At 38.5% G+C, this 27,917-nt stretch overlaps 1 protein-coding gene across 3 annotated transcripts; it reads right to left on the bottom strand.

Annotated features, from left to right (window-relative positions):
• On the bottom strand, nt 1–27,917 carry MKNK1 (MAPK interacting serine/threonine kinase 1). Of its 3 annotated transcripts, none has more exons than XM_063297879.1 (14): nt 27,853–27,917; nt 25,173–25,235; nt 21,311–21,407; nt 14,165–14,263; nt 12,990–13,087; nt 12,438–12,517; nt 11,892–11,965; nt 11,008–11,112; nt 7,450–7,505; nt 7,250–7,345; nt 3,987–4,181; nt 3,275–3,439; nt 2,738–2,781; nt 1–2,290 (listed from the first exon to the last, which is right to left on the bottom strand). In XM_063297879.1, the coding sequence occupies exons 2-14, from the start codon at nt 25,233–25,235 to the stop codon at nt 2,062–2,064; spliced, it is 1,401 nt and encodes a 466-aa protein (XP_063153949.1). In that variant the 5' UTR covers nt 27,853–27,917; the 3' UTR covers nt 1–2,061. The 3 variants fall into 3 exon arrangements, with proteins under 3 accessions (XP_063153949.1, XP_063153948.1, XP_063153950.1); XM_063297878.1 differs by having other exon boundaries at nt 27,804–27,915; XM_063297880.1 differs by lacking the exons at nt 21,311–21,407; nt 27,853–27,917.

Below are 27,917 nucleotides of genomic sequence, written 5' to 3' on the forward strand. Positions count from 1 at the left end.
TTTAGAAATCAGACAAATTTAATTTGCATTACACTGTATTAATATGTCATATGGAGATATTATTTCCTGAGTTTATCCAATGCGTTTACAGTTCACCAGAGAGTACATTACAAATGTAACAGTAATTTAACAGTACTTAAAAACCAATGTTATTAAATGTACAATACATTAAAAACCTTAAGCATAGCACCCATTCTACATATTATATCATCAGTATTCACTAAATTAAAAGTGTATAGAATATATAAACTGTATTTAAAGGCAAAATGTGAAGCTGTTTGACAGGCAAAGTTTGGACCACCTCAATTTATATCCTTCTAAAGTTATTGGATTTATCTTACTTCCTACTCCTTCAGTGTTAATGCTGATCTTCAAAAATTAAATAATTCCTGCTTCATATAATGCACTGGCCTAAATTTTCATCTTGTTTTTTGTTTTTTTTAATGAATTTCCATGAGATGAATAGCTTTCCAAGGATTTGTAAAGTTGTTCAATCCCTAAATGTAAGTTTAAAATGTCTATTGTAATCATGGGTGATCACACCATTTCAAGAGAACTTAAACCACAATAGTATGCTCTATTTTAAAATAAAAACCTGACTTTGTGCCTCTAACTTGTCTTGCCACCCAAAACTACACTGTAGTAGGTCCTTCAAGGTTCAAGATGTAAGACTGCTCAATTTGTATGTGTGTGTGTGTCTGTCTGAATGTGTGTATGAGAGGCCTAACACAGCAGATGAGCAATTATTTGCAACTGATGAGAAAATGTTTATCTGGCTATTAAAATTCCTCTTTCCTCTTTCACCTTTATTGTCCTTACATAAGGTAGACTATGGAATATATGTCACAACAGCAAGAACCACTCCAAGCCTAAGACAACCTTATGCTGGTTTATCCAGCTCTGTCGATCTATCTTCTTTCGTACAGAGATAGGAAAATTGATCAAAATGGCACATAGTTAAATATTTCACAGTTATCAATTAAGTGCTCCTCTGACTCCTTTTCTCAAGTATTCAAGGTGACCAGAGCCCAGCTGAGGAATTACAAAGTCTTAGAAAAGGACACATGGTCCATGTGCGCCAACCACTTCCTCTATTCTCAAGCTGAACGTGAGCACTAATTACATTTAACTGAATACAGTGGTGGTCTCCAACAGCAGATGCAGAGTAATGATTTGAATGATGATTCAAAAGACCAAGGATGATGGACTGGCACCAAACCCCATTCTTGGTTCCATGCGTACGGTGTGGGAACACATCAAGGAAGTATTTTTTAAATGCATTAATTCCTTGCTTTAAACAGATTGATATGGAAGTTCACACTTCATTCTCTGCCAAAGTATAGCAAGGAGTCCATGCCTTGCCAGCTCTTCAGCTAGAAGATCCGTCATCACTTCTTTTTATTGTAGACAGTTTCCAAACAAATGCAGCGCTTCCTACTATCATTGCACTTTCATGTACTGCACTCTTTCAGATGAAAGGAAGGAAACTCCAGATTACGTAACTTTCATTCTTAAATAGACATCCTTGTAATGTTACAAAGGGTAACATAAGAAGAAACCCAAACAATAAAGAGGAATTATTATTCATGTACTTTGAGGTTTAACTCAAACTATTAATTGACAAAGAAAGCTAAAAATGCAGAACAATGAAGCTTCTTTAAAGGAAACCCATCATAATATTTTTGTGACTGAGAGTAGGGACTTGGAGTTGTAAAAGTACCAAAAGCTCCTTCAAGACGCTTTAAATTCACAGCTCTACTTCTACTAGTCACAAGGCTTGGTGACAGAAATGTATCCTCTGGTTTTGGAGGACGTTGTGCAAATGTTGCCTAAGGGATTTGCTATATTGCAACAGAGCAGCAGTTTCATCTAAGAACTTCACAGAATTCAGTGCATTTATCAATTTTGAAAAAAGCATTTCCAAAGAGACTGTCCTTTACATCACTCCCCTACAAGGTTTGTTCTAGTCTTTTGTTGTAAAGAAGCCACTAATATGCTGATGAGTACTTCATAACAATCATAACCAAAGCTGACCTTGAACTAACAAACATAAAATGCACATTAAAGAACTGCCTGAGGAGCTGGCTGGAAGTCACTCGATTTGGTAGCCTGAGACATGGCTCTGCGCTTGGCAAGGCGGGATTTAGAGGGAGGAGAAAGCTTCATGGAGCATATGGCCTGTGTGAGACTCTCCTGCTCTTCACTGAGTTGATTCTCGTGCTGGGAGAGCTGGCGGTTCAGAGCAATAGCTTCAGCGGCGAAAAGGGTCAAGTCTTTTGTGCTGCTGTTCCTGCAGGAAAGTTGAGAAAATTCATTTATACCAGAGAAACTAAAAATCTAATTGTGAAGCCCATCAGAAAGGCACAAGTTGTCTCTTCATTACCTTTCTTATAACCAAGTTAGCTCTGTGATTCATTTCCAAACAAGAAGTGATGGGAACAGTTAATAGCTCTTCAGGCACGAGAAACATTGTTTTCTGGGAAACTTTTACCAGTTAATGCAGCCCTCTTTCTCCCAAAATGCCTCTGATTGCAATGGATCCATCTTCTAATCCAGTGTTTCTCAACCTTGGCAACTTTAAGACGAGTGGATTTCAACTCTCAGAATTCCCCAACCAGTATGGCTGGCTGGGGAATTCTGGGACTTGAAGTCCACACGCCTTAAAGTTGCTAAGGTTGAGAAACACTGCTCTAATCACTTTTTCAACTCATTATGACAGACTTCCAGAAAAGCTTACCTTTGAAGAACCTGAGGTGTAGGCAATCCTCTCTCAGAAGCATGCTGAAAGTGACAGAATGGTGCAGTGTAAGTGAAGCATCCCTGGAGAAAATCTTCACTAATCAAAGGATACTTAATCTTCACGGTTTACTACTTGGAAAACTTTTCTGAGTAAGTCACATTTCAACAGCCAGATGTAAGCTGGCTAGATATTGGCAATTATAATGTTCAAAGCAATGTTCATTACACAACAACATATTTATATTAATAGAAATTGATTCTTCTTGTACCAAACATTCAGTAGAAACAACCTTTTGCTGCTCAAGGGAAAAGGTTAGCTTTAAGCACTCAGTAATAAAGAATACTTGTAGATATAGGAAACCAGCTCCAGATCTGTGTGTTTTACTTGGCTAGAATCACAGAGATTTCTAGCCAAGATGGATCCTTTTCCCCACCACAAATATGGCTTTGGTGAGGGCTGTTTTCCAATTACATTATTTTGTAAGACCCAGTTCATGTGCACTGACGGTGTGTAGAAATACAGGGCACCACTTACACCTTGTACCCATGGATGTTCTAGAACCTGAGCAGCCCCAAGCCTCAGTTTGGCATCACGAACCAGAAGCTTTGAGATGAGATCCTTGGCTTCACTGGAGATGCAAGACCAATCCTTGTCAGGAAACTCATACTTGCCTTCCTGGATACTCTCAAAAAGCTTACTCTAGGGGAAAAAAGGTATATTGGTTTACTTCAGAAGCTGAGAGTTCAGAATTTAAATTTAAATTTCTTCCAGTTCACAAAATGGTCTTACTTACTTAAAACCTCTACAGCTCTCTTCTCCCCACATTATGCCGATGAAATTTTGGAAATACTCTTGCCATATCTTTGCACTTAAACTCCTTAGGTTTTAAGGGAAACTGCACTTCATTGTTTCTTAGAATATATATATATATTTTTTAAAATGGGCTACAGTTAAAAAAAAAATTATTCTCCTCTACATGCAACAGAGGCCAAACTGTCTGGGAATCCTAGGACTTACAGTTCTAGTACATCTTGAGAACACAAGACTGGAGAACATGGTCTGAATATGAAACCTTCACATTCATTATGAGCTTATGCATTCAAATTTAGTACAGTTGTGAAAATAGCTTACATTGCCCTCACTCTTCTAATCATAGATGTCTCAGAGGATATCTGGATATTTTTAAAGAAACTCAATCAGACCTGTCACACAGTATTACACATCTGGTCGAAAGTATACTGATTACCTGACAAACTTTGCAGATTTCTCCCCTGTCCCAGCCACAGTCTGTACCACAGTTACCCACAAAGGGAGGGTAGCCACTTAGCATGATATACAAAATCACACCCAGGCTCCACAGATCGCATCGCTTGTCATAGAATGTGGCTTCTTCTGTAAAGACCTCCACTACCTCAGGCGCCATGTACTCTGCAGATCCACACTAGCAAGATACAGAACTCATATCAGAAGGGTTGCAGAAAGGAAGCATTCACAATACAGGTAGTCCTTGCTTACTGACTGCCTCGTTTAGCAACTGTTCAAAGTTACGACGGTGTAAAAAAAAAAAACCACCTTTGTGACCAATCCTTGCATTTACGACTGTCACAGTGTCCCACGGTCACATGATCACCATTCACATGCTTTACAACTGGCTTCTGACAAGCAGAGTTAATGGAGAATGCAGAGGTGAAATTGCATGTTGCGGTCACACGATGTCTCACTTAACAACCACAGTGATTCACTTAACGACTGAATGGAAAATGATGTCATAAGCCTGATGTGGTCACATGATTTTTTGCTTAGTGACCGCAGCACATAGCAACAGAGTTGTCAGTCCCAATTGTGGTTGGTAAGGGCGGACTACCTGTACAGCTAACGCAGAACTCTTTTTGGAAAGGTGGATCCACCAAAAAACCCTGCGTGCAATACGCATTGGTAAAGCCAATGTTACTACTACAAATTATATGAATAAAACATCTCATAGCTATTTGGAGTAACTATCTTTTCCACACAAAGCTGGCAGAGTATTAAACCCAATGCAGGAAATCCTGCTGCTCTTACTTTTAAATCAGTGTCTGTATAGTAGCCAGATACTGGCAGATGCTAAAGAAGTCCAGGAGGATGGAAGGAAGGAGGGGTGAATATACTCAGTTCTATTTTAGATATTATGGCTATTGTCCATCTTTTTCTCATAGATACAAGGCAGTTTATCTCTCTGGAAATTTAGCCTATGCAACTCATTCAGTCTAAACCTAGCAGATAAGAGATTTCCAAACCAGGCACGCTGCAGCGTAAATCTAATTCATATTTGTAACGCAATACAAACTGAACATTTTTGAAGCCAAGACTTTTTTTAAGTGAGGGCAACATTTCACACTTTATGGAAATAAGCATAAGATTGCTGGTCTGCCTCCCACAATCCTGGCAATAAACTATGGTACAGTTGCTGGGCAACAGCAAGAGTTATGAAGAAGCAAAAATGTAATTGAGAATGTTAATTTGTAGATCTCTCAGTATAGAGTACTTGAACATACACACATTTTAAAACGTTTTTTGGATAGTTACAAACAGTTGGCTTGCTGACAAGATTAACTTTGCAGATTTTTATTAAATGCAAATAAACCCATGATTATCCAAAGCCTCTGCAAGTCAAGCTCTAGGATGGGTTGGGCCAGGCAATACATGAGACTCTTTTAAACATATAGTTTAAAATTCTTTGAAATGTCTTGTTCAATATGAAGTGACCTATTCTAGTACTGTTTCTTACTGGGATTCATGCGCCATCCCCAAAGTTTCATCTCTTCTGCACCCTTAATGTTTAATGTTGCATCATCAGTTAGAAGGGCTTCTGGAGAAACTTATAAACTACATTTCCAGGATCCTTATGCCCAGGATTCCTTCCCCTGGTGCGGCAACAGTCTAAACCAGTGTTTTTCAACCTCAGCAACTTTAAGATCTGTGGACTTCAACTCCCAGAGTTGGAATCCATACGTCTTAAAGTTGCTGAGGTTGGGAAACACTGGTCTAAACAATGACAAGAAATAAAACAAGTAAAAGCAAAATCCCAACCCCTCCAATCTTCTTGGCAAGGAATTATTCAGAGATTAAGGTACCTAATAAACTTGATTGGCTATGTTATATTTTGTTTTTGAAAATAACTGCTCACTTTCTCTCCTCCTAATTTTCTAATAATTTGATTATCTAGCCTGGAAAATGGTTTTATTTTATCCATGTGCCATTCTGTAGACTACCTGTTTACCTGATTTTAAGAAAATTCAGGAGAGTTTATCCTTAGTGTGTGTAAGCCATAATCTTGGAGTTTGGTGTGTTAGTATGAAGCTGTTAGTGGTTAACTGTTACGAATCACATGAGTGGTTTCCGTGTTAAAATCTGTGAAATATATTGCAAAAGGACTGTGCAATCAGTCCTATTATACAGAATTAAAGATGCATTTTTGTTGGTCACAAGAGGATAAACAAGATCTAGGAAAATGAACCAGTCCACTTATTTTTTCTTATTTATTTGCACTCTCTTGTGTACGCTCACAGTGACTTGATGTATATGTCATTCTGCTCTTCCACAGTACCATTTTCAACAGTCTTCAAGTTTCCTGCTTCCTTGTGTGACTCCACTCATTCTCTTATGCTGCCCCTTACTGGATGGAATTGCCCACAACAATTCATTTTTCTGTCAGACTTTATATCCATTCAAGGAATCTTTTGGAACAACTTTTTCCTGACATTGAAGTAAGTGTAACTGAATGCTTATCCAGCTCACACCACATTTACTTCTTCAATCTCCCTATCATCCATTCAGGGCCTCTTGCATCAGATCTTAGATTACAAGCTCTGCAGGGCCTTTCTGGATTTTACCCTTGAGTGTCCTGCATACCACATGAATCTGCATAATATTTAGCACCAATAAAGACATTGTGATAGCACCAATATTTAGCACCAGTAAAGATATGCCTTTCAGAGCAAGCAAATAGTCTGTTTCTTAAAATCAGTATTTTCTAAAAATGTAGTGAAATCTTATTATACTAAGAATATTCACTCTACCTGCTATGAAAATACTGCTGTAGCAAGAAAGCATAAAAAAGAAACCATTTCCAAAAACTGTGTGTTTGACACTGAATGATACTCCACACTAGGACTAATGTCAAGATCTCCATGATCTTATTGGGAACTGTTTTCTTATAAGTCCCAACCTTGAGAAATGCAGCTACAAGAATGGATGACGGCTGATAGTTTACCATTAGAACAAATATTTGCAAACTTGCTATTTACTCTGAGTAATCATCTGCAATCCTAAACAAACAAACAATTAGCAAGATACAAAGTGTCTTGAGCATGCAAAATTGACATGCTTGAGGTTTCACCTTTTGCAATTCAACTAAACTCCAGCAGGGCTAGGTTGCACATCTGAGCAACTCCGGAGCACAATATGTTGATAAGGTGCCCTGCGTTCTCACATCATAGCTAACTCTTCAAAATACAGGAACCTACATACCGGAGTAGTCAATTCAGGAGTAGTGATTGGAGTACATGCACTGTTGAGTTTTACCCCACTTCCAAGATCAAAGTCACAAATTCTTACAGGTGAGACCTGAAATGGAGGAAGAAGGAAAAACACATATAAGTCAAATCACTGAGATAATAAATTAAGCCTAAAGACAACCAAACAGGTGGAATTACAAAGTGTTGAGGCACCTTATTGGGAGATTCACAGAGTATATTTTCAGGTTTTAGATCTCGATGTGCAATACCTAAGAAGTAAGACACACACACAAAAAAACAATGAGTCAAGTCCAAGACAGCTATATCAAACATAGAGAAAAGATTTGCTTCTTGGCGTTTGCCCTAGCCACTAATTCCACTTAAATCATATTTATTTTATTTATTTATTTATCTATCAAATTTGTCACCGCCCATCTCCTCCGACCCTGTGGAGGGACTCTGGGCGGTTTACAATATAAAACAATAAATATATAATAAAATTTCAATATAAAACACACTACAAAACAACATCACAGAGCTACCAAATACAATAAAATCCAGATGGCTGTGGTCTCATTCAGTCATTGTACAGGAGGGGCACTTCAAGGCACTAGCATGACTATTCTTCTCCTTGCCCGAAGCCCGGTGGCAGAGCCATATCTTAAGGTTACACCCAAACTTTGTGAAATATGCCTGGATATTTTCCAAATAGTTGTACAGAAGAAATAATATGCATTATAATAATGGCCTTAGAAATAATATTTTTAAAAGGGAGCTTTAGCTCTTCACATGGAATCTTGATCTCCTGCAAATTATGTAGCACAATCCAGGCATTTAAGAAGCATTTCTAACACAAAAAATGAAATATACTGCTTAATGGACTAAATTTTTTTATAGCCCTTGATAAGAGACGTGTGTATACTTGTGACGCTGGTACTTTTTAAAAGAGCAAACAACAAAACAGGTTGCCTTTAGAAACTCTTCAGGTTCGTCGATACGTGGATACCTGCAGTCAGTGGCTCCCTTCACAAGCGAAACCAGAATTAAGAATTAAGAACTAAAGCGTCCTGAGGAGTGATGGCATTAACCTCTGAAGTCAATGCTTGCCTCGCTCTTCCACCCACATGTTGAATGTTCACATCTGTGACAAGAAAGCTCATGCATTTAAGTTTCCAAGGGAACTGGAAATATGTAAGGATGTGCCAATCTTCAAAAAGGCAGTTCCCTTTTTCAGGATTTTGACCAAAGCACTCTTCCAGAAAGGAGCTGGGAAACAAAAGGGTGCCCTGTTTCTCACCAGGAGACAATGGGGTGATGGCACTATATTGTCCAACTGTGACAGTAGCTTCTGCACACACCTAGCAGCCTGTGTTAGTGAAGCAAAGTAGCTGATCAAGTAAGGCACGCTGATTAATTTAGGGACAAAGGATCTCATATAGGCAGACTGGGGCTGATCTACGTAGGCCTAGTACACTGGTGTTTCCCCAACAGACCTCAGTACATTGGTAAGAGAAAAATGTGATACTAGAGGACAGGCCAGCTTCAAAATACCTTGTAATTACGTTGTAATTTTGGTGTCCCTATAACTGCGTTGACCTCTTCATGAGAATATTACTGGGGGGGGGTGCTTTTTGCTCATTCCAAATTTTAAAAAAATATAGAGGGTTTTTTGTTACTGGCCACAGACTACACAGGAAGAATCTGTGGATTTAAAGCCAAGCATTTTACTTAAAACATTTTTTTACATTTTGAATTTATCACCAGTACCATTAAGTGTCACTGTTAAGGTGAAGTGGTGAGCAAATAAAGCAAGCTTACATTATATAGATGAATATCATTAGAAATGCCCATCTATGCTATTAAAGACTCCCCAACAGATGGCTGTCTAGCTTGCACTTAAACACATCTAGCGGAAGAGAACCCATTGTCAGGAATAAGGCAAATGAACACCACTGAGTCAGGAATAAAACTCTAGTCTTTACTGTACCACCCTATTGACAGAATCTTGCCAAAACTGAACAGAACTAGCAAGCTCTAAGGGAAAAACTCCAGAACTCTATGGCAGTTCCTTTCTGATTTTCTTGGCTGGGAGCCCAAGATTTTCTATCCTGTGCGTGCGTTTTTCCCCCTGGAAAGGGCCCCCTCCTTCTTCGCCAGTGATCTCCGTAACATCCATTGCCTCCATTTATAACTGGATCAATTTGCAAACTGCTCATATCCTTATGAAGTTTGTTTCTAATATTCAGCTGGATTTCTGTCTTCCTGTACCTTAAATCCATTGTTCCATATCCTGTAGGCTGGCACTAGAGAGAACAGGTCTTGACTTTCTGGGTGACAGTCTTTCAGCTATTTGAAAAACACTACCACAATCTTCTCTTCTCAATTCATTCAATCAATTCTCATTTCATTCAGTCTCTCTTTATTAGACCTGATTTCTCATTCCCCAATCATCCTTGCTGCCTTTACCTATGCTCATTACGTTGGCCTTACATTTTTGATATTAATGAATAGCGTGGCACTACTGCTACCATTCTAAAACAAAATGTGTATAATCAGCACTTGTATTTAAATCCCAGTTATCTTGTCTCAAGACTGTTTGTAACAGTGGATTGGAAACTGGAAACTTAAAAAATCAACAATCTTATTATAAACTGGATACCCAATTCTGTATTTTTTTAAAAATCGACCCACACTACTTCATAACCCAGATGTTTGTTCTGCTGCCCAGCCTCCTTCGCATAGTACAACTTATCTGTTTATAAGGTATGTGGGCCACCTTCAAGCACATAGTTAGTAGTATGAGTATTATTTATCTTCTCCGAATCCCCTTGGACTGTTATAAGTGTCACTTATATTGAATCATCATGCCTGTGCCGTAACTCAAGAGGGACTATGTTCATAGCCACTGTACCTCAAAGCCAGCAACCACAGTGTCAAAACCCTAATGCTGTTTATGTTACTTCCTATGTACTTCAACATAGAAGTACACCTAATTTCATGCTGGCTTTTTAAACATACAAGCAGATCATGCCTGGCCTGAAAGCTGATTACTTACTTACTTACTTATCTGTCTATCATATTTCTTCCCCGCCCATCTTGTATTACGACTCTGGGCGGTTTACATACAGTTAAAAATCAAAGATTAAAATATCATTAAAATAAATACACTATAAATATAAATAGGTAAAGGTAAAGGTTTCCCTTGACATTAAGTCCAGTCGTGTCCGACTCTAGGGGGCGTTTGTCCGTAGACACTTCCGTGGTCATGTGGCCAGCATGACTACACGGAACGCCGTTACCTGCCCGCTGAAGCAGTACCTATTAATCTACTCACATTTGCATGTTTTCGAACTGCTAGGTTGGCAGGAGCTGGGACTAGCAACGGGAGCTCACCCCGTATAAATATAAATACATAAATATAAAATACAAGAGATAAAATATACAATCCAAGATTGTGAATAAGGGTGTCATCATTGGCCCCATCAAGGTGCCAACCACCCCCATGATTGACTATCCCCCCTCCCGCCCCAAGCAAGATGGCACAACCAAGTCTTAACCACCTTTCAGAAGGTCGGGAGAGCGGGGACCTGTCTCATCTCTGGGGGTAACTTATTCCAAAGGGCAGGGGCCACGGCAAAGAAGGCCCTCCTCCTGGGCCCTGCCAATCAACAGTCTCTCAGGGACAGGGTCCGTAGCATGCCCTCTCTGCCTGACCGGGTGGGACGGGTTGATAGTTAATAAGCTTGGAAAAGGAATGATGTGTATTTTTACCTTTTGTGTGCAAGAAATCCAGTGCACAGGCAATGTCCCTCACCACCCGGCTGGCCTCTCTCTCATTGAAGTGTTTTTGCTTCTGTATATGGGTCAGGATAGAACCTATAGAGAAAAGGGGGCAGGTGGACGCTTTTAAAAAAAGGCAGCAGTACATTTAGGCAAAACATCTGAAGACACCAAACTCTGTAACAAGAACAGACATATTAATGACAATTGAATAGCCCAGGTTCCTATCTCAACAAAAAATAGCAGCAAAGGTAATTATTGAAGAAAAATTGCTTTAACAGACAACCCACCTCATAGTTCAACAGGTGGTTGAACATGCAGACTGGTCTGTTTTCTTCAGAAACAAATTCTATGACATTCACTTTGAAGTTGTTTATATAGGATTACTATTTTAATCACAAATGAAAGGCCAAAAGTTTAATCAAGAGTGTTCACATTTTTTGAACCCCCTCAGAAACTGATTTTGAACAAGTTATCCTATGTAGATGTAGCAAATTTGGGATTTTTTACTGTGAAATTGTCTATGATTCTTTGTCACTGCAAGGGGGACATATAAACTGGTTCTTAACCTATTTTTTATATCTATGACCAATCCTCAACTAAAGGATCTTCAGCACTTTAATGTAATTCTTCTGAGTGGCTTCAATTCTTCTTTTAAGAACCACCCCAATATTAACTGGATAATATTTCAGCTTCATACATGAGTACAACAACAATCTTTAAAATAGGCTATGAATTATGTTCATAGTTATGCAGTATAAGGTAAAACTGCATGTTTCTGTGAAAGGTTTGAATTATTAAACTAATGCAGGGTCAATTTCATTACAAAATTATGGGGGTGGGAGGGGGGACGGGGACGGGGAATGCATACTTACCTCCTCGCAGTTTTTCAAATACAAGGTAGTACCTTACATTATCTTCAAAAAACTCTATTAATTCCAAAATGTTCCTTAAAAAGAGAGACAGATGATCACGCTAAGTCTAATTTTCTTAGTACATCAAAAAGCACAAGTATTCCAAAAAAGTTATTTGGAGATGTTCAAATATTTTGATGTTTCCAAATAAACAATAAAATAATCACACTGGTCTAATCCGAGAATCATCAGTATGAATACAGTTCTAAAATTAATCAGTCTCTTTCATAAATATGGAAAATAATTCACTTGTCTTGCCTCCCTCCCCCATTCCCAAGCATGCATTATTAAATAAATAGGGAGCTGAGAGGACTTGAAGAATTTTGGTACAAGCAGCCATCTCCACCCTAGTCCACCCACGTGCTCTATGAACATAATTTGCCCAGTGATGTTATTTTAGCTTTGGTTCCTGTACATATACCAAGAATAAATGGTTCCTGTAGATCTTACCTTGTGGAATTTTTAACATGATCAGAGGTTTTATTAAATGCTGTAATAGATACTTACTTATTGCCCTGACACTGATACAATGTTTCCACTTCTCGAAATACCAGACTTCGACTGTGTCCTGCATTTTTTTCAATTATCTGTTACAAAAAAGGAAAGGGTTTTTTTTAATGAAAAGCTTCCTGCAAAATGATTATTGCATTATATCCAATTCTGTCAGTCTGTCTGCCAAGACTGGGCTTTACTGGCACATCAAGGTCACTTCTTGCACCATGCTGCATATTCACCCAACCCTACACCCTCCAGGTAAGATTCCAAAGGCCTTCATGAAGTATTGGGTACAAGAGTGAGGGAAATTCTTGTTGCATGAGCAGAATCTATTTGCAGGATGCTGAGTACCATATTTTGCATCTGAGTACCATATTTTGCATCTCTTTGAATGATGGTGGTGCCATCTTTTAACTTTTTAATAAGTTGAAGAAAAAAATCTATTAGGGGCAGTTATTAGTGTAGTTAATAATTAGCTTCTTGTAGGTTCTCACAGGGGAAATCACATTTTCAAGCATTAATGCTCTTAAATAATCAAAAGGAAAATTGTGGTGCTTTATTCACCTTAACCGCATATTCCTTTCCAGTCTGCAGGCTAACTGCTCCCTGCACCTTGGCATAGGAACCCTCACCAAGCATCTCTGCTGTGAGCTTATACAAATCTGCCAAAATAATAATAATAATAATAATAATAATGTGCGACCAACTGTAATAACCCAATATATAGAAGAAATTAACAGTGGGCAATTCAGTAAACTTAGTCTTGACAATAAAACAAAAACATTTTTGCTAATAAACAGAAGTTCATGAAGAAATTAAAGACAAGTTATCCATTTTTTCGTGTGCAAAATGTCACTTCAGAAAGGTTGTGATCCTCTCTATTTTATCTTGTAAACATTAATTACTAATGGTTGTTTCTTTTCAATTATCTTGGAATAATACCAATAAAATATGAAATAATGCAATGTGAATTTCAACAGGTAGTTCTCACTTAACGACCACAACTGGGACTGGAAAATCTGTCACTAAGTGACAAGGTCCTTAAGCAAGACATCACGTGACCACAACGGATTTATGTCAGTTCAACCACGGTCATTAAATGAATCACCCGTGATTGTTAAGCGAGACAGAACTGCAACTTGCAATTTAACTGCGGCTTCTCCATTGACTCTGCTTGTTAGAAGCTGGTTGTGAAGCTCACAAATGACAATCACGTGACCATGGAATGCTTCAACAGTCATAAATGTGTGCCAGTTGTAAAGCGCCTGAATGGCAATCATGTGACTGTTGGGACACTGCAACAGCTGTAAGTTCAAGGACCAGTTGCAAAGTTACTTTTTCAATGCTGTCATAACTTCAAATGGTCACTAAACAGGGCAGTTGTTAACCAAGGACTACCTGTATTTTGATCTTCTGCAGCAAAGTCAAACAAGGATAATGCACAACGAGTAAAAAAATGTAAGCTTTTAGATCAGTGTTTCTCAACCTCAGCAACTTTAAGATGTGTGGACTTCAATTCTCAGAATTCCCCAGACAGCATGGGGAATTCTGGGAGTTGAAATCCATACTTCTGAGGTTGAGAAACACTGTTTCAGCCAAAACAGATTTCCACCACAAATTAAATTGCAACACTCTTACGGTGTTCCTAAACTGAGGCTACCACAGAGGATTAAGGACAAGCAAACAAATCCAAGACCAAAATGAAACCCATACAAAATCCAGGCAATTATAAATCCAACCTTCAAATCTTCCAGGGAAATGATCTGTAGCTCTTGTCCTCTTTTTCTTTTTCCTTTTGCCATTGTCTGATATGGGAAGAGGCTGGCTGTTGATTATCTCTGTACAGCAGAAAAGGTACAGCAGGTCACTGTTTTGCTTTTGCAAGTATCAGAGGAAGTAGTATGACTTCGTACGCTTAAATCTCTGACGTTCTCTTTTTCAGTCTAGGATTTATTTTCACTGCCAGTGTAAACAACTAACAAAAAGGTAATACTTTGGGTTATATCTAAGGAATACTATTTTCAAGGTATACTTCGCACAGGAAAAAGTAACAATAAGAAACAATGTATTTCTGCATTATAGTTACATTAAAGCTTTGGTAGAACCACCAAAGGGCATCAGTTCCAAAAACATGGAATTCCTATATGACACACCATTTGGAATAGTTTCTTAACTATTGTTTTTCACCACTTCAATTGTTAAAGCCAAGAACAGGACCATCTTGTCCAGACACTGCAAAATAATACCCAAGAAAGCCCGGGGGAAGCAAGATGGCTTTGTACCAAGTTGTATCAACTCCAGGCAGTGGAGCTAAAGAGACTGTGTGAGTTACAGCGTGAACCATCAGCAGGACACTAAAAAAGATGATTTAGAATGCAAAAATCCATTTGGCAGAAATACTACTTTATACAGGAAAAAAAGAAGTCTCATAAAAGCACAAAAGGATAGCAGGAAAAGTGTCTGGGGATTTTTTTACCTGATTCTAAACCTTTTAAGTTAACAGCATATTGAGCGACTTTCATCCTCATAGTGCAATGTAATTTTTGCTGCGTGTCCATTTGAATGGATTTTTCTACTCCGAAGACCTGTCTTCATCTTAAAGATACTGAATTCAACTTGAATGAATCGCTACAGTGGTACCTGGGTATCACTAAAAGGACCGTTTCTCAAAATGTTCTGGTTTTAATTTATTATTCCTATAAACTGTTTGGCTTGGTTACATTTTGCAACCATTATCATTTTAAATTTCCTGTACCTTTTGTATATTGGTCTTCAGCTGATCTGCACACAGAATTTTTTCACTGCATTTATGACATTTTGGTTTGTGGTATCATTACACCTTCTTCCTTTTGTACTGGCCCTTTTAATCACAAACATTTGTAACTCTCATCTGAAAATCTTTAATTCGATTAACTGTATGGCTTTAATTTCAATTGCTTACTTGATTTAATTAAATTTACCAACCACGCAAGAGAAGTGGGCTGGTAATAATGATGGCACATCAGATCCAAATTCTCATGTGTTACGCTGGTGAAGAAGGGTCAGGTAAGGCCATGCTGAGCAGCAGAAAGGTTAAATGGACTCTTCAAAGCATCTCAGTGGTTTTGTTTTGTTTTGATCAGTCCTTGATTCTTCTCCAATGAATGTTCCTTGTTCAATTGTTTGACAGCTTGGTTTTCATTTAAGAGCTCCCAGATGTTTGCACATTTAATTACCCATATCCTATCACTGGCTCTTGCAGATAAAATCCTATGTTATTCACTATTTGTCTTTGTCTTTATTCATTCCCACATTCTGAAATGCATTAAATCTAATACTGAATTCAATATTGGAGTCCCAAATAATTTTCCTATATTAAGTATAAGAGTGAGGTGGCCACATTCCACCATGTTGAGGTGCTTTCCACCAAAGGAGCATAACTATTCACATCAATGTGCTTCCTGTCACTTCTGGGGTCTCCTATAGCAATTACAGGAACTCACTTAAGTGCCAGAGGAAACCCACAAAGAACACTCAATTGAAGCAGGAGATGCTTGTACTGCTTCACGAAACAGCTTCAAAAGAATGCTCTGCTTGAAGCACTGTCAAAAGGAAAGAATCCTTCCAAGCTTTGTGCAGACCTAATATTTGTAATGTTGTATTATTTCACACTGTTCTGAGATGTTTTGTACTTGAAACAGCATTCCAGCAGTCCATTATTTGAATGTACATTCAAATGCATTTTTTAACATTTGTGTTGTTATGGAGAGAACCCAGTAGTTCATTTGGTGACAAATTTATTACATGACTTTTATGATGTAGATAGCTTTTGCTTAGTCTCTCCTTTTTTTGTAGAGATACTGGGTGATTTTGTATTTCCTCCTTTGTAGCCATGACCATTTTGGAGATAGAACTTCAGCAGAACATTTACTTCTGAACTGTGCTGATCCAGCTGTTTCAGCAATCTTCCAGAAGCAAATGTCCTGGAATAGGGAGTCGTTCATGGTGTTGGGATGTGGTTCAGCCCCAAAATAATTCACTCTGCACATCCCTATTTAGAAGTGTCATTCGAGCATTCTGTGGCTGTTGTTATATTTTGTATTTTTCACTGTGATAATGATATTTTTTTAAAAATTGGAAGGGAAGACTATGTCTCCTCCCCCAAATGTTGCATTTCATGGACATTCTTCTTTCCTTTCAACATTCTTAAATGACTTTCCTTCATTAACTCCATCTTTACACAGGCTCTAGTTATTCACATGCTCCTTATGAATTCAGAAACAGATTTTAATGCCTCGACATGATGCTTTCTGAAACTGACAAAGGGTAAACTCTACCCTACTTCAACAAGGTCAACATTTCTGAGCTCTTCAATGCAGAGAAAAAACTGGCAGTGGTGCAGAACTTCTACCATACTTCTGTTTCAGTTTTAACCATTGCAAACTATGTGTATGTACATATAACCATTGTATAGTATGTGTATACTACAGAAAACTAAAACTTACGCTTTAGATTAGAAGAAAAATCAGCTTATTATACTTGCGGCTTTTTATGTTTTATATTTTATAAAAATATCTTAAGTTGAGAGCACTTCAGTTTTTCTGTTTCATTCTTCGGACCCAACAGGTCTGATAAGAGTTGAGGTTTTGTTATATCAAGACAGTTAAGTTTTATTGAAAATAAGAATGAAGCTGGAACAGTCAGATTTTAGCCTGTGCACGGTAATTCTTTGCTTCACCAGGGTATTTTTGAAGCAAGACAGCAATCGGTTCTGCAATCTAGTAGTTTACAGTGATAATTCAAAATACTTTTTGATTTATGATTAAAGCTTTAATGAATTAATATCATTAATTCCTGCTCACAAGAATACCATAAAGCTCTTAGAGAATTATCTCTCCTTCATATAAGCACAAAAAGCTTCTATCATACCTATTATTTTCCATCATCTCTACAAGTACTGACATTCTTTTATCTTCATGTCTTTGTAGACAAATAGGAGGGACTAAGTATCACCTCTTTATTTATTTATTTTATCAAATGCAGAACAAAAATCAGCATGTGAACAAATTCATCAGAAACTAGAAGACAGACTATGAGTGACTCAACATGCTGTACATTATTTGGTTGGTTTGGGCATACTGTGTTCTGCTGATCTAGGCAACTGTAGTTTAGTCAGCAAACCAAATTAAAATAAGCCATGGTTTGGTACAAAATGTAAACCTAGTTTTACAGTTCATGGATATTTTTATTTCTAAAAGATAAATGTAGTATTTGTTGAATGACTGCTGAACTTATGATTAGAAAGCTTACTGAGCTGCAGAGGTGTACTAGTCTTTTGAGGTTTTGTTTGCAGAAAAGAAAGAAACTTTTATTAAATGCATTATTAAAGAATTTCTTTTTATTAAGCCAATTAAAAAGTGAAATAACCCCACCCCCATGTCAAGTTAAGAGTTTGTCCCACTCAGGAAATTAACTTAAAGGCTCTGAACAATCTTGGTCCAAGAAATATATTTCTTCTCTACAGTATCTGTACTGGACAAGCCAGCATAGAAACTATTTCAATCAGTTTTTCCCCTGTCTGACACATCAAAGGTTAAGAGCTTTCTTTCACGCCACAAAAAAAAAAACTTGACTCATTGCCACGTCCAAGTTGTGCTCAGACAAGGCATAGAAGTGTTACTTTTGCTATTTATTCTGCCTGTGGTTTGTAATCAGAAATGCAAGACATATCCTTGTATGACCTTACTTTCCTAAGATACTTTATCTGCTAGAATGAACCAGAAGGACCTTGCCAGTTTTTCAATATGTAAGATGGCAATCAATTGTTCTACCACCATGTAATTGTTCTAGCACCCTCCCTCCTAACTTCTCTTGTAGTAGGTTTGCTTAAAAAGGGTATTAAATGGGCCTAGGAGCAGTTCTGTATTCATTTTCACAAAATTTCTAAGAAAACTCAAGGGCGTTAATAGAGCCTCACCTGGGCTGCATTGGGGCTGACCCTTGGCAGCTGTATGGACAATTGTCCACCACTTTGACCTGTCCCCAGCAGCAATCCATAATGCTTCCAACATTCCACTGATACTGAACATGTTCATTCATCTTGCCCACCATCTTCCCCTTCTTCTGCATCCCTCAATCTTACCAAGTACAGTCATTTTTGCTACTCTATAGTTTGCTGCATTATATGCCCCACTGATTTAGCTAATGCTTACTGAAAAAGACAGAACCATACAGAGTGAAGCTTTGATTTAGCAGACCTTGACAACTAGTTTGTAGAAAAGGGTAAGAATCTTTTGATTGCTGCCATCTACTGGTCATCTGGACTTTTGCAGTCCACTTCGTGCAAACGGTATTCTTGAAAGCATTGGGCAAGGTGTGGATGGCAAAGAAAAGCCTTATTTCTCCTGTCTTCACTATATTTATACCCCTGAGTAAAGTACTTTTAAGCATAATTATATCAGTCTATTCCATCAGAAACAAAGACTTTTATAGAATAAGTTTCCACAGTCTCTAGCATCGACTTTTGTAAATTCATTATGGTTAAAGCTGTAATGTTCATCTATTTTAGAGGAGTTGATCTCAAAAATAGGAAGAAAAAGGAAGAAAACACTACTGAAGCAAATGGGATGAATCATAATATGAACTTGGAAATATAATTTTTTTTGCTTGGTTAATTAGTTAAGTGCTACCACACTGGGGCTAACATTTGGCTACCCTTTGGACAACTGCTCACCACTTTGACCTGTCTGCAACAGCTTCCAACATTCCACTGCTCTTGATCACATTCACCTATCTTATCCATTGTCACCATTTTCTTCTGTGTCCCTCAATCCTGCCAAGCATAGCCATTCTTGCTTGTCCATCATTTGCTACATCATATGCCCTGCTAATTTGGTGAATGCTTATTGAAAAGGAAAGAACTGCATAAATCAAGAATTAAACCTTGATTTAGCAGACCTTGATGAAATTCCCATTGCTTTATGATGTTTTAAATCAATTGCAACAATCATCTGCAGGAACTCTTCAATTTAACAGACAATCAGTAATAACAGACACTCCCTCCTACTAATTGGTTCACTAAATTGAGATTTCACTGTCATTACTTTATAGCCTTGAAATGAATATACAGTACTTGTCAGGGCAAAGGATGTCATTCATTCATATGCTGGCAGGAAATCATAGATAATACTAATACTAATTTAATCCAATAGAAGAGAATATATGTAGCTCAGAGGTGAACTGTGGAGTCCTTGGTGCTCTCCGAGCTTGGTTGTTAGCTTGCAGATGTTTTGTTGCCCGACTAGGTAACATCATCAGTGTTACATTTTATGGTATTGTGTTCTGCTTGACTGTTTATCTGGTGTTAATCCCTGTTTATCTGGGTGTGGATTGCTGGAGAGGATGTGTTCTGGCCTTTTTGTTCCCTTAACTTTTTTATTGTCTCTTTTGAATGGTGTGTAAATGTGATTTACCTCTATGTGTCTATTGATGGCTGATTTGTCTGAATGCCAAGCTTCTAGGAATTCCCTAGCATTTTTGGATTTAGCTTGGTCTAAGATGTTCACAGCTTCCCAGTTGAAAGTATGGTTGAGTCTGTCCATGTGTTGTGAGATTAAGAAATTTTCATCGCGTATTTATTTATTTATTTACTATTCAGATTTTGCTACTACCCATCTCCCCCAAAAGAGGGACTCTGGGCGGTCTTGTCTTCTGACTGTTAGTTGGTGTTCATGGATGTGCTCTGCTAGTCTTCTGCCTGTCTGTCCTACCTAGTGGCTGTTACAGTCCTTAAACTGTATGTTGTAGATGACTTTTTTCTTCTTAGGCAACTGGGTCTTTTGGTTTAGTTAAGATGTTCTGGAGGGCTTTAGTTGGTTTGTGTGCTACGATGATGCTGTGTGGTTGTAATAGTCTGTTGGTTATTTCTGAGTTGTTTTTGGTGTTATCCTTTTCATAGTTTGTGCTGGTTGTGCTGTAGTCGGTTGAATGGTCAGTGTGGGTTCTTTTTTTGATAGATTTGCATTTCTAATTTGCCATTGTTTACTCTGCTGATGAGGATATCCAGGAAGGGTAGTGTGTTGTTTTCTTCTTCCCTTGTGAATTTTATTCCTTTGAAGACGTTTTGATTGTTCCACGTGTCTTTTCTAGTTGTTCCTTTTTTATGATGATGATGTCATCTACGTACCATACTTTTGGTTGCATGTGTGGGAGTGCCATAGTTTCTAGATGCTGCATTACAGTCTCTGCTATGAGACCTGAGAGTGGTGATCCCATGGGCGTTCCTCTGATTTGTTGGTATATTTGTCCATCAAACTGAAAGTAGGTAGTGAGGCAGAGGATGATGAGGACCAGGATTCTGGATATTTTGATCTTAATATATTTGGCTGGGCTAGGTGTGTTGTGTAGTACTGCTGCCATGGATTCTTTTGCTAGTTCCGGATCTATGTAAAGAGTGCTGTGACATCGAATGAAACCATAATTTCATCTTCTATTTTTAGGGCTTTGATTTTTGGAGGCACTGTAGTGGGGAATTGATAGAATATTTGTTCCCCTCTGTGAGATGTCCAAGCTTTTTTATAAGTTTTTTTGGCTATGTTAAGCAGAGTTTAACACCAGACCAACAATCAAACAGAAAACAATATCCTAATCAAGGAATTACCAAGGAGAAAACCACACCCACAGCAACACTGGCAGGGCAAGGGACTGTCTGTAAACAGGGAGCAAAGCCCACACTCACTAGCACTGATGATGTTACCCAGCTGGGTGACGAAACGTCTGCAGGCAAACAACTAAGCTCAGAGAGCACCAAGGACCCCACACTAATTTAATCCTATTGACTACTTTAATGGCAAGAGTGCACCTAGAAATAGATCTCAGCATAGCGGTTTAATATTCAGAGCAGATACCTGGTTTATGCTGGGTGGGTTTCACTGAATAGAAGGCTGGTGGAGCCTGGCAACACATTTCATTCATAAATGAACTTGATGAAGGATTACTTTGTGACTGAAAGTAAACAAAAAAGCCTCTATTTAGTTCTCCCAGTTAGTTCTCCCTGAGCCCCCTGTGGCCTATAAGAGGACACATAACAAATGACAATCTATTATTTATTAATCTATACAAAACATTATGCCTTGATTGTTGTTGCAGAATTACCACATACGCACATATCAGTAGACTCACAACAAAGTTTCTGCTCCCTCCCTGTTCATTTCTTCTTTGCCTATCTCATATTATATGTTCCTCAGGGGTAGACATCTCTCTAATTTTGCTAGCCATATTCAGTGACAACACAATTTATATTAGTTATGCCATGCTTCTATGGGAGCAGCAGCAACAATTTGGGACTAAAATTTTCATACTTAAAGAGTTCAATAACTCCAGAAGAGAGCCAGAATATTTTAAATTAACGCCTACATCCCAACACTTGATCTTTGAACTGCTCCATATCTATCAAATATGCATTGTCAAAATGTATACAGATAGTCCTCCACTTACAACCACATTAGGGACTGGAAAATTCATTGTTAAGCAGTGCAATCGTTAAGCGAGGTATCACGTGACTGCACCCAATTTTACAACCTTATTTGCAACAGTTGTTAAGCAAATCACATGGTTCCCCATTGAGTTTGCTTGTCAGAAGCCAGCTGGGAAAGTCGCAAATGGCAATCACCTGACCCCGGGATGCTGCAACCATCGTAAATGCATGCCAGTTGCCAAGCGTCCGAATTTTTATCATGTGACCGTGGGGATGCTGCAATGGCTGTAAGTGCGAGAATTTATCATAAGTCATTTTTTTCAGCACTGTTGTAACTTTGAATGGTCACTAAATGAATGATTGTAAGCTGAGGACTACCTATACTACCTGTATTATGCATTATTGAGATTTTAATGCTACAGCATAACATGTCCTATACATTCCTATTCTATTAACACAAAGACTTCTACTTCCAAATGTGATTCAAGGTGCTGGTTGCCACCTATAAAGCCCTACAAGGCATAGGGTACGGTTACCTGAGGAACCGCCTGTCCCCCATAGTATTTGCCCAGTCGGTTCTATCCAGCAGGGTTGGCGCGCTCCGGGTTGCATCTATTAAACAATGCCATCTGTCAGGACCCCGGAAGCGTGCCTCCTCTGTAGCAGCGCCTGGCCTCTGGAATGAGGCTCCCCCTGAAACTCAAACGGCTCCCACCATACTGCTATTCCGACGAGCCTTGAAGACCTGGCTCTTTGTCCAGACCTTTGATGAGGATGATCGATGCCCCTTTCTTCTTTTGGAGATTAGTTTATAATAATCCTCTAGGTCTGTATACTTTGCCATCATTGTTCTGTCTTGTGCTGGGTTTTTTTTTCAGTTTTTGTATTGATTTCTGTTCTTAAATGTTTTTAACAATTGTAAACCACCCAGAGCCACTGGGAGTCAGGAGGTATATAATGTATTATTATTATTATTACTATTACTACTACTACTATTATTGCCCTCCATTTTCACATAGTGGAAGAATGTTTCAAAAATAATTCCTAAACTAGATAGGTATCAATCTTTTCAGCAAGGTAGTTCAAACATTAAAGTTTATACAATTTTCCTCCATTCCTTGCATAAAGCTCTTACATTTCAGCATTAACCTTTCCTATTTAATCTAAAACTCTGAGATATGTCCTCTTGCTTAACTTTTTCCAGAAAAAGCATATTACATACATACATAGGTATTGTGTTTTCTGTTCTTAAGAGTTCTCACAAATTATTCATCAGTGTGCTGGGACTTGTTACACATTCTAACCTCCTCTCCAACAAGGGAACATTCATCCATTTTTCTTAACAAATATACTTTATAGATCATTCTTCCTCATATATAATCCTTCCTAAATGCTTAGAGAAAACTACTGGTGTTGAGATACATCTATCTCACAACAACTTATTCCTAGGCATGACATTCTAAACTAGCTTCACAGATAATGCCCACCAGAAATTTCCTCCCACATATACTATTGTGTTTCAACAGATGGTAGATGCAGAGGAGAGCAAATCAGTGCAATTTTTCAGTGTATAGAAAAGAGACTTGATTATTATAAACTAATCTCCAAAAGCCAGATTGTTTATTAGCCTGTTTTCGATTGCCTATAACCTCCAGGTACAGATGGTATCAAACCCAACAGCATAACATAGAAACAAACCAACACTTAAAACAAAAATATACAAATACAGCATTTGGAAACAAAACATACACACATGTATGGATATAGGCCAGAAGCCACAGATACGTAAGTCAACAAACTGTGTAGTAAAAACAAACAAACCGCTCCCCCAAAACTGGCACCTGGTAAGCATTAAGAATATTGTTATCTTAATATTGTTGTCTTAATAGACAATTTCTGTCTGGGACTGACAGTCAGCTATCATTTCTTATAGCTAGTCAGAGACCTAATGCACTTACCTCAGCCACTCTATTTGATTATTATTAAAGAAATGGCATGTATACCAGCTTTTTCCAATCCACTGGCCTCCAGATTTAGACTACAACTCTGAGAATTCCCATCCTACATAGTATATTGCAAGATAGCCCTAGGGATACCTGTACTTGCTCCAAAAAGTATAGGTATTCCAGAAACAACTGTTGAACAGAGAAAAATTAGGCCTCTGCCATCCACCTCCAAGCCACTATCTCTGTTACTCTACCACAGTGTTTCTCAACCTTGGCAATTTTAAGATGTCTGGACTTCAACCCCCAGAATTCCCCAGCCAGCTCTGCTGCGCAGGATTTCTGCAGTTATGAAATTAATAGAAGTTATAAGTAAGGTGCTGTGTAATCTAAAAGATGGTGTATGTTGATAATAATTCAGTTATTAATCATACTGAATAGCCTGAGGTTTATAGCCTCAATGCTGTCAAAACACATTTAAAGCCACAGTACACTGTAATGGTTAGGTATTACGCAAGTATGACACAGAAATTGCTTCTCCCACTTTACATTGCACTGGGAAAATCTCTGCTGGAATAGTACATTCAGTTCTGGACACACTTAAAACCAGACAGGAAGCAGCTGGAAAGGATAACAAATATGTCTGATAAATGAGACACACAAAGCTAGACTGAGTATGTGCCACTCAAAGAAAAACAACAAAATAAAGATTTGAAGAGAGTTTTCTGAAGCATGGCTACCTTGAAGGTTATAGGAAACTGTTTATTGGCTAAAACAACCCCAAACCTAGATAGAATATTAGGAATGATTTAAGAATATAACCAAGCTGAAGCCTATATTTACTGTATTTATAGACTGCCTTTTACTTACAATCTCTTCCTAGACAAATTATAATATGATAATACCACAAGTCTTCCTCCTCTCTTGATGTTTAAACTAGGTTCAATGTTTTGTTGGCTAGACTAAGGGATATTCAGTGTTGTGGTAGTCCAGGAATACTAACAATGCCTTCTGGTGGGGTGGGGGGTGGTCTGTTCCTGGACATGTAACTTAATAGTCGTGTGTATGTGTGTGTGTGTGTGTAGGGAGGGAGGGAGGGAGGGAGGGAGGGAAACAGTTTTGGTTAGGATTTCTGTTTCTATGTGTCATAAACGTCCTTCCAATTTTAGTATTCTCTGGAGAACTCATCTCTAAGAATAGAAAGAATCAGCAGCAAATATATTCCAGATTTTTTTCCCAAAGCTCAACTATAACTTTTTTTTAAGTAACACGGAACAGGAATACATCAAAACATCCAAATGAACCTGAATAATTCTAAACACAAACAAGTGGATATTCTTTGCATTTTACCGGAATGGGACAAGGGAAACTCTTCAGGTCCGAAATATTATTGGGCCTCATCAAGGTAGACATCTGGAAACAATGAAAACAGCAGAATTAGCCCCAAGCTCTAGAATATTCTTAAAATAGCTGAAATTCTCAAAATGCTATCTCCTTATATGGAAACCACAGGATTTGTAAGACAACATAAAGAAAATCAAAGCTAGTTTTATTCCATTACCTAAAGGCATGGCCAAAGCAAAATTTTACTTGGTGATTTGTACTGTGTTATTTCAGTTCTTGATATTCATTATTAGCTTAGAGCTTAATAGTGATTTTTAGTCTTTTAAAGTAATATATGCAGTTATTTATATTTAATTAACAATACACTGGAAAGCTATAACCTCCATGAATTTTTAAAATCTTTTGTTCATTCATCTATAGTTTACTTCCTTATCCCTTCTTCTTGTCTCCTTTTATGGTTGTTTATATACCTTCTTTAATATCTAATAAAAATACCTCCCCAAAACAAAGGCTGCCCAGAAATGAATGCTCTAGCGCGGAGCCTCGAAAATTAGAAGAAACAACACAATCCATCTAAGTGTTCTGTTTATATAACTAATGGGCTGACAGCACAAAATGCATGCATATACATAACTCTGTTTTGCAAGGAGCTGTTTTATTCCTGAACTGCCTTCCAAATATTTTTACTGTTTTATAGATACTTGTTAAAGAACAACACATTCATCGTACTCCACATTTTTGTAGACTGCAGCTTACTCTTCTACATACATGGAGTACTCTCTGGGATGTTTATCTACTTTGATGGTTGTGGGAAAGCAAATAGTAAAAGGAGCTATCAGAGGGAACTGCAAATAAAAGATGCAAATAATAATTGCCACCAGACAGTGGCAATTCACAGAACTGCCATTTGATGTAATATGGATATATTTGCATTGTGACCTTAAACAGATTAAAATATGTAGTGTGATAAGAAACCTGGTCTCTATTTAACTCACTGAAAATAGGATTAACTTTCATAATAAATTTAACTCAGCTTGCTTCCATTTAAATATTTTGCAGTTAAATTTTTTGCTCAAGGATGGCCCTCCTGAGATCTGTAATAGAATATCATGTGGAATTAAAATGTATTTGAGACATGTGATCACCTTTCTTATACGATAAAGCTAGGTGGCTCACAAAAAATCATTATAACAAGATAAAAACACTTCATACCCTTCCTACCATGGCGCCATGATAACCCATACTCATTGGCTCCATACTCATTGGCTCCATACTCATTGGCTAATCCCCAACCTAGCCCAGTGCTTTGGGGAATAGCCTGGTCTTCGTGGCTTTCTGGAAGGCTGAAAAGATGGTGGGGGGGGGGGTGCGGACCTCAGTGGGAGCCTATTCCAAAGAGTCAGAGTGGCTACAGAGAAGGCATGCCTGCAAGGTCCCACCAGATGACAGCACTTGAGGGAAGGGACCTACAACGTCCACATATCTAACCTGGTGGGACAGTTAGGTTCCCTCAGAGAGAGGCAGTCCTTCAAATAACCTGGTCCTGTGCCATGTAACCAGTACCTTGAATTGCACCCAGAAAGCAACTAGAAACCAGTGCAGCTTGTAAAACAACAGTGTAACACAGGCAAACTGTAAGGTGCCCAGAATTCCCATCTAAATATTCCCCCACCTAAAGTGTCTAGCCAACACCTAGCTGATTTTGGCTGACCTTGGCTCAGAAAAAAATAAGCATAATCAGAAAATCCAGTTTGCAAACCAGATTGGGAAATTTTAAAAAAAACATCCCAGAAGGAAACAACAAACCACTTCCATATTTTGGCTAAGTGATGTACATATATGTGGTCATTTTGTCACCAGGAGTAAGGCTTGAATTGAGAAGACTACTTTTTTACCTAAATAAGATGAAGACTAAGAACGTAAACACAAATATTTATAGTATAATAAATGTGTTAGTTTTTGAAGATGCCAAGACTCTTTATTGCTTTTATTGCAATAGACTAATACAGCCAATCTCCATATACTGTTGTAAAATGATTTGTAAAAGGGCCTTGGCCAAATTACTTGCAAATATAGCCAAGTTCAGACACCAAGAGACAAATTTCTCTCTACTAAAATGCACAAGCCAGATAAAAACAGCGTCTGAATATAGAGATGAATACAGCCGAGCCCCTTTAGACGGAGACAGTGAGTGCCCTCCCAAAAACCTTGCTCAAGTGTAGATCGTACAACAATATTGCAACTAGGGTCTCACAACAGTTCCTTTCTTTTATCTCTCTCTCACACTCACACACACACGCACAAAATCACATTGGACACGCAAAGAACCTGACCTCCTGAGAAATCAGGGTCGAGGAGAGCTCGCAAATAAATCTTCATTTTCCAACACGAGGCACCCCATTTTTCCTTCCTCCCCACCCCCAGCAATTGGCTCAACCAACCATCCCTATTACAGGGGAAGCTATGGCCACTCCCCGCTCCAGGAGAAAGGGGAAGGCCCCACCCTGTAATCGAACCCCTCCCGTGACATCTCCCAGTCCCAGCCAAGACTCCCCACCACCCCTACCCCCCGGCACTGCTCCGGCCTCCAGTCAGTTCTACGCCCGCTCCTCCCCAGCGCTCTCTCGCTTCAACCACCTCTGCGGCTGCCAAACTGCATCCCTCCCTGCTCACAGCCGGCTCCTACCAGTCACAGGCCGACGCGCTTTCAACAGAGGAGGAGCTACCGGCACTTGCCCCGTCCCCTTAGAA

This window comes from Candoia aspera, chromosome 3 (genome assembly GCF_035149785.1).
Source record: "Candoia aspera isolate rCanAsp1 chromosome 3, rCanAsp1.hap2, whole genome shotgun sequence".
Taxonomy (NCBI): domain Eukaryota; kingdom Metazoa; phylum Chordata; class Lepidosauria; order Squamata; family Boidae; genus Candoia; species Candoia aspera.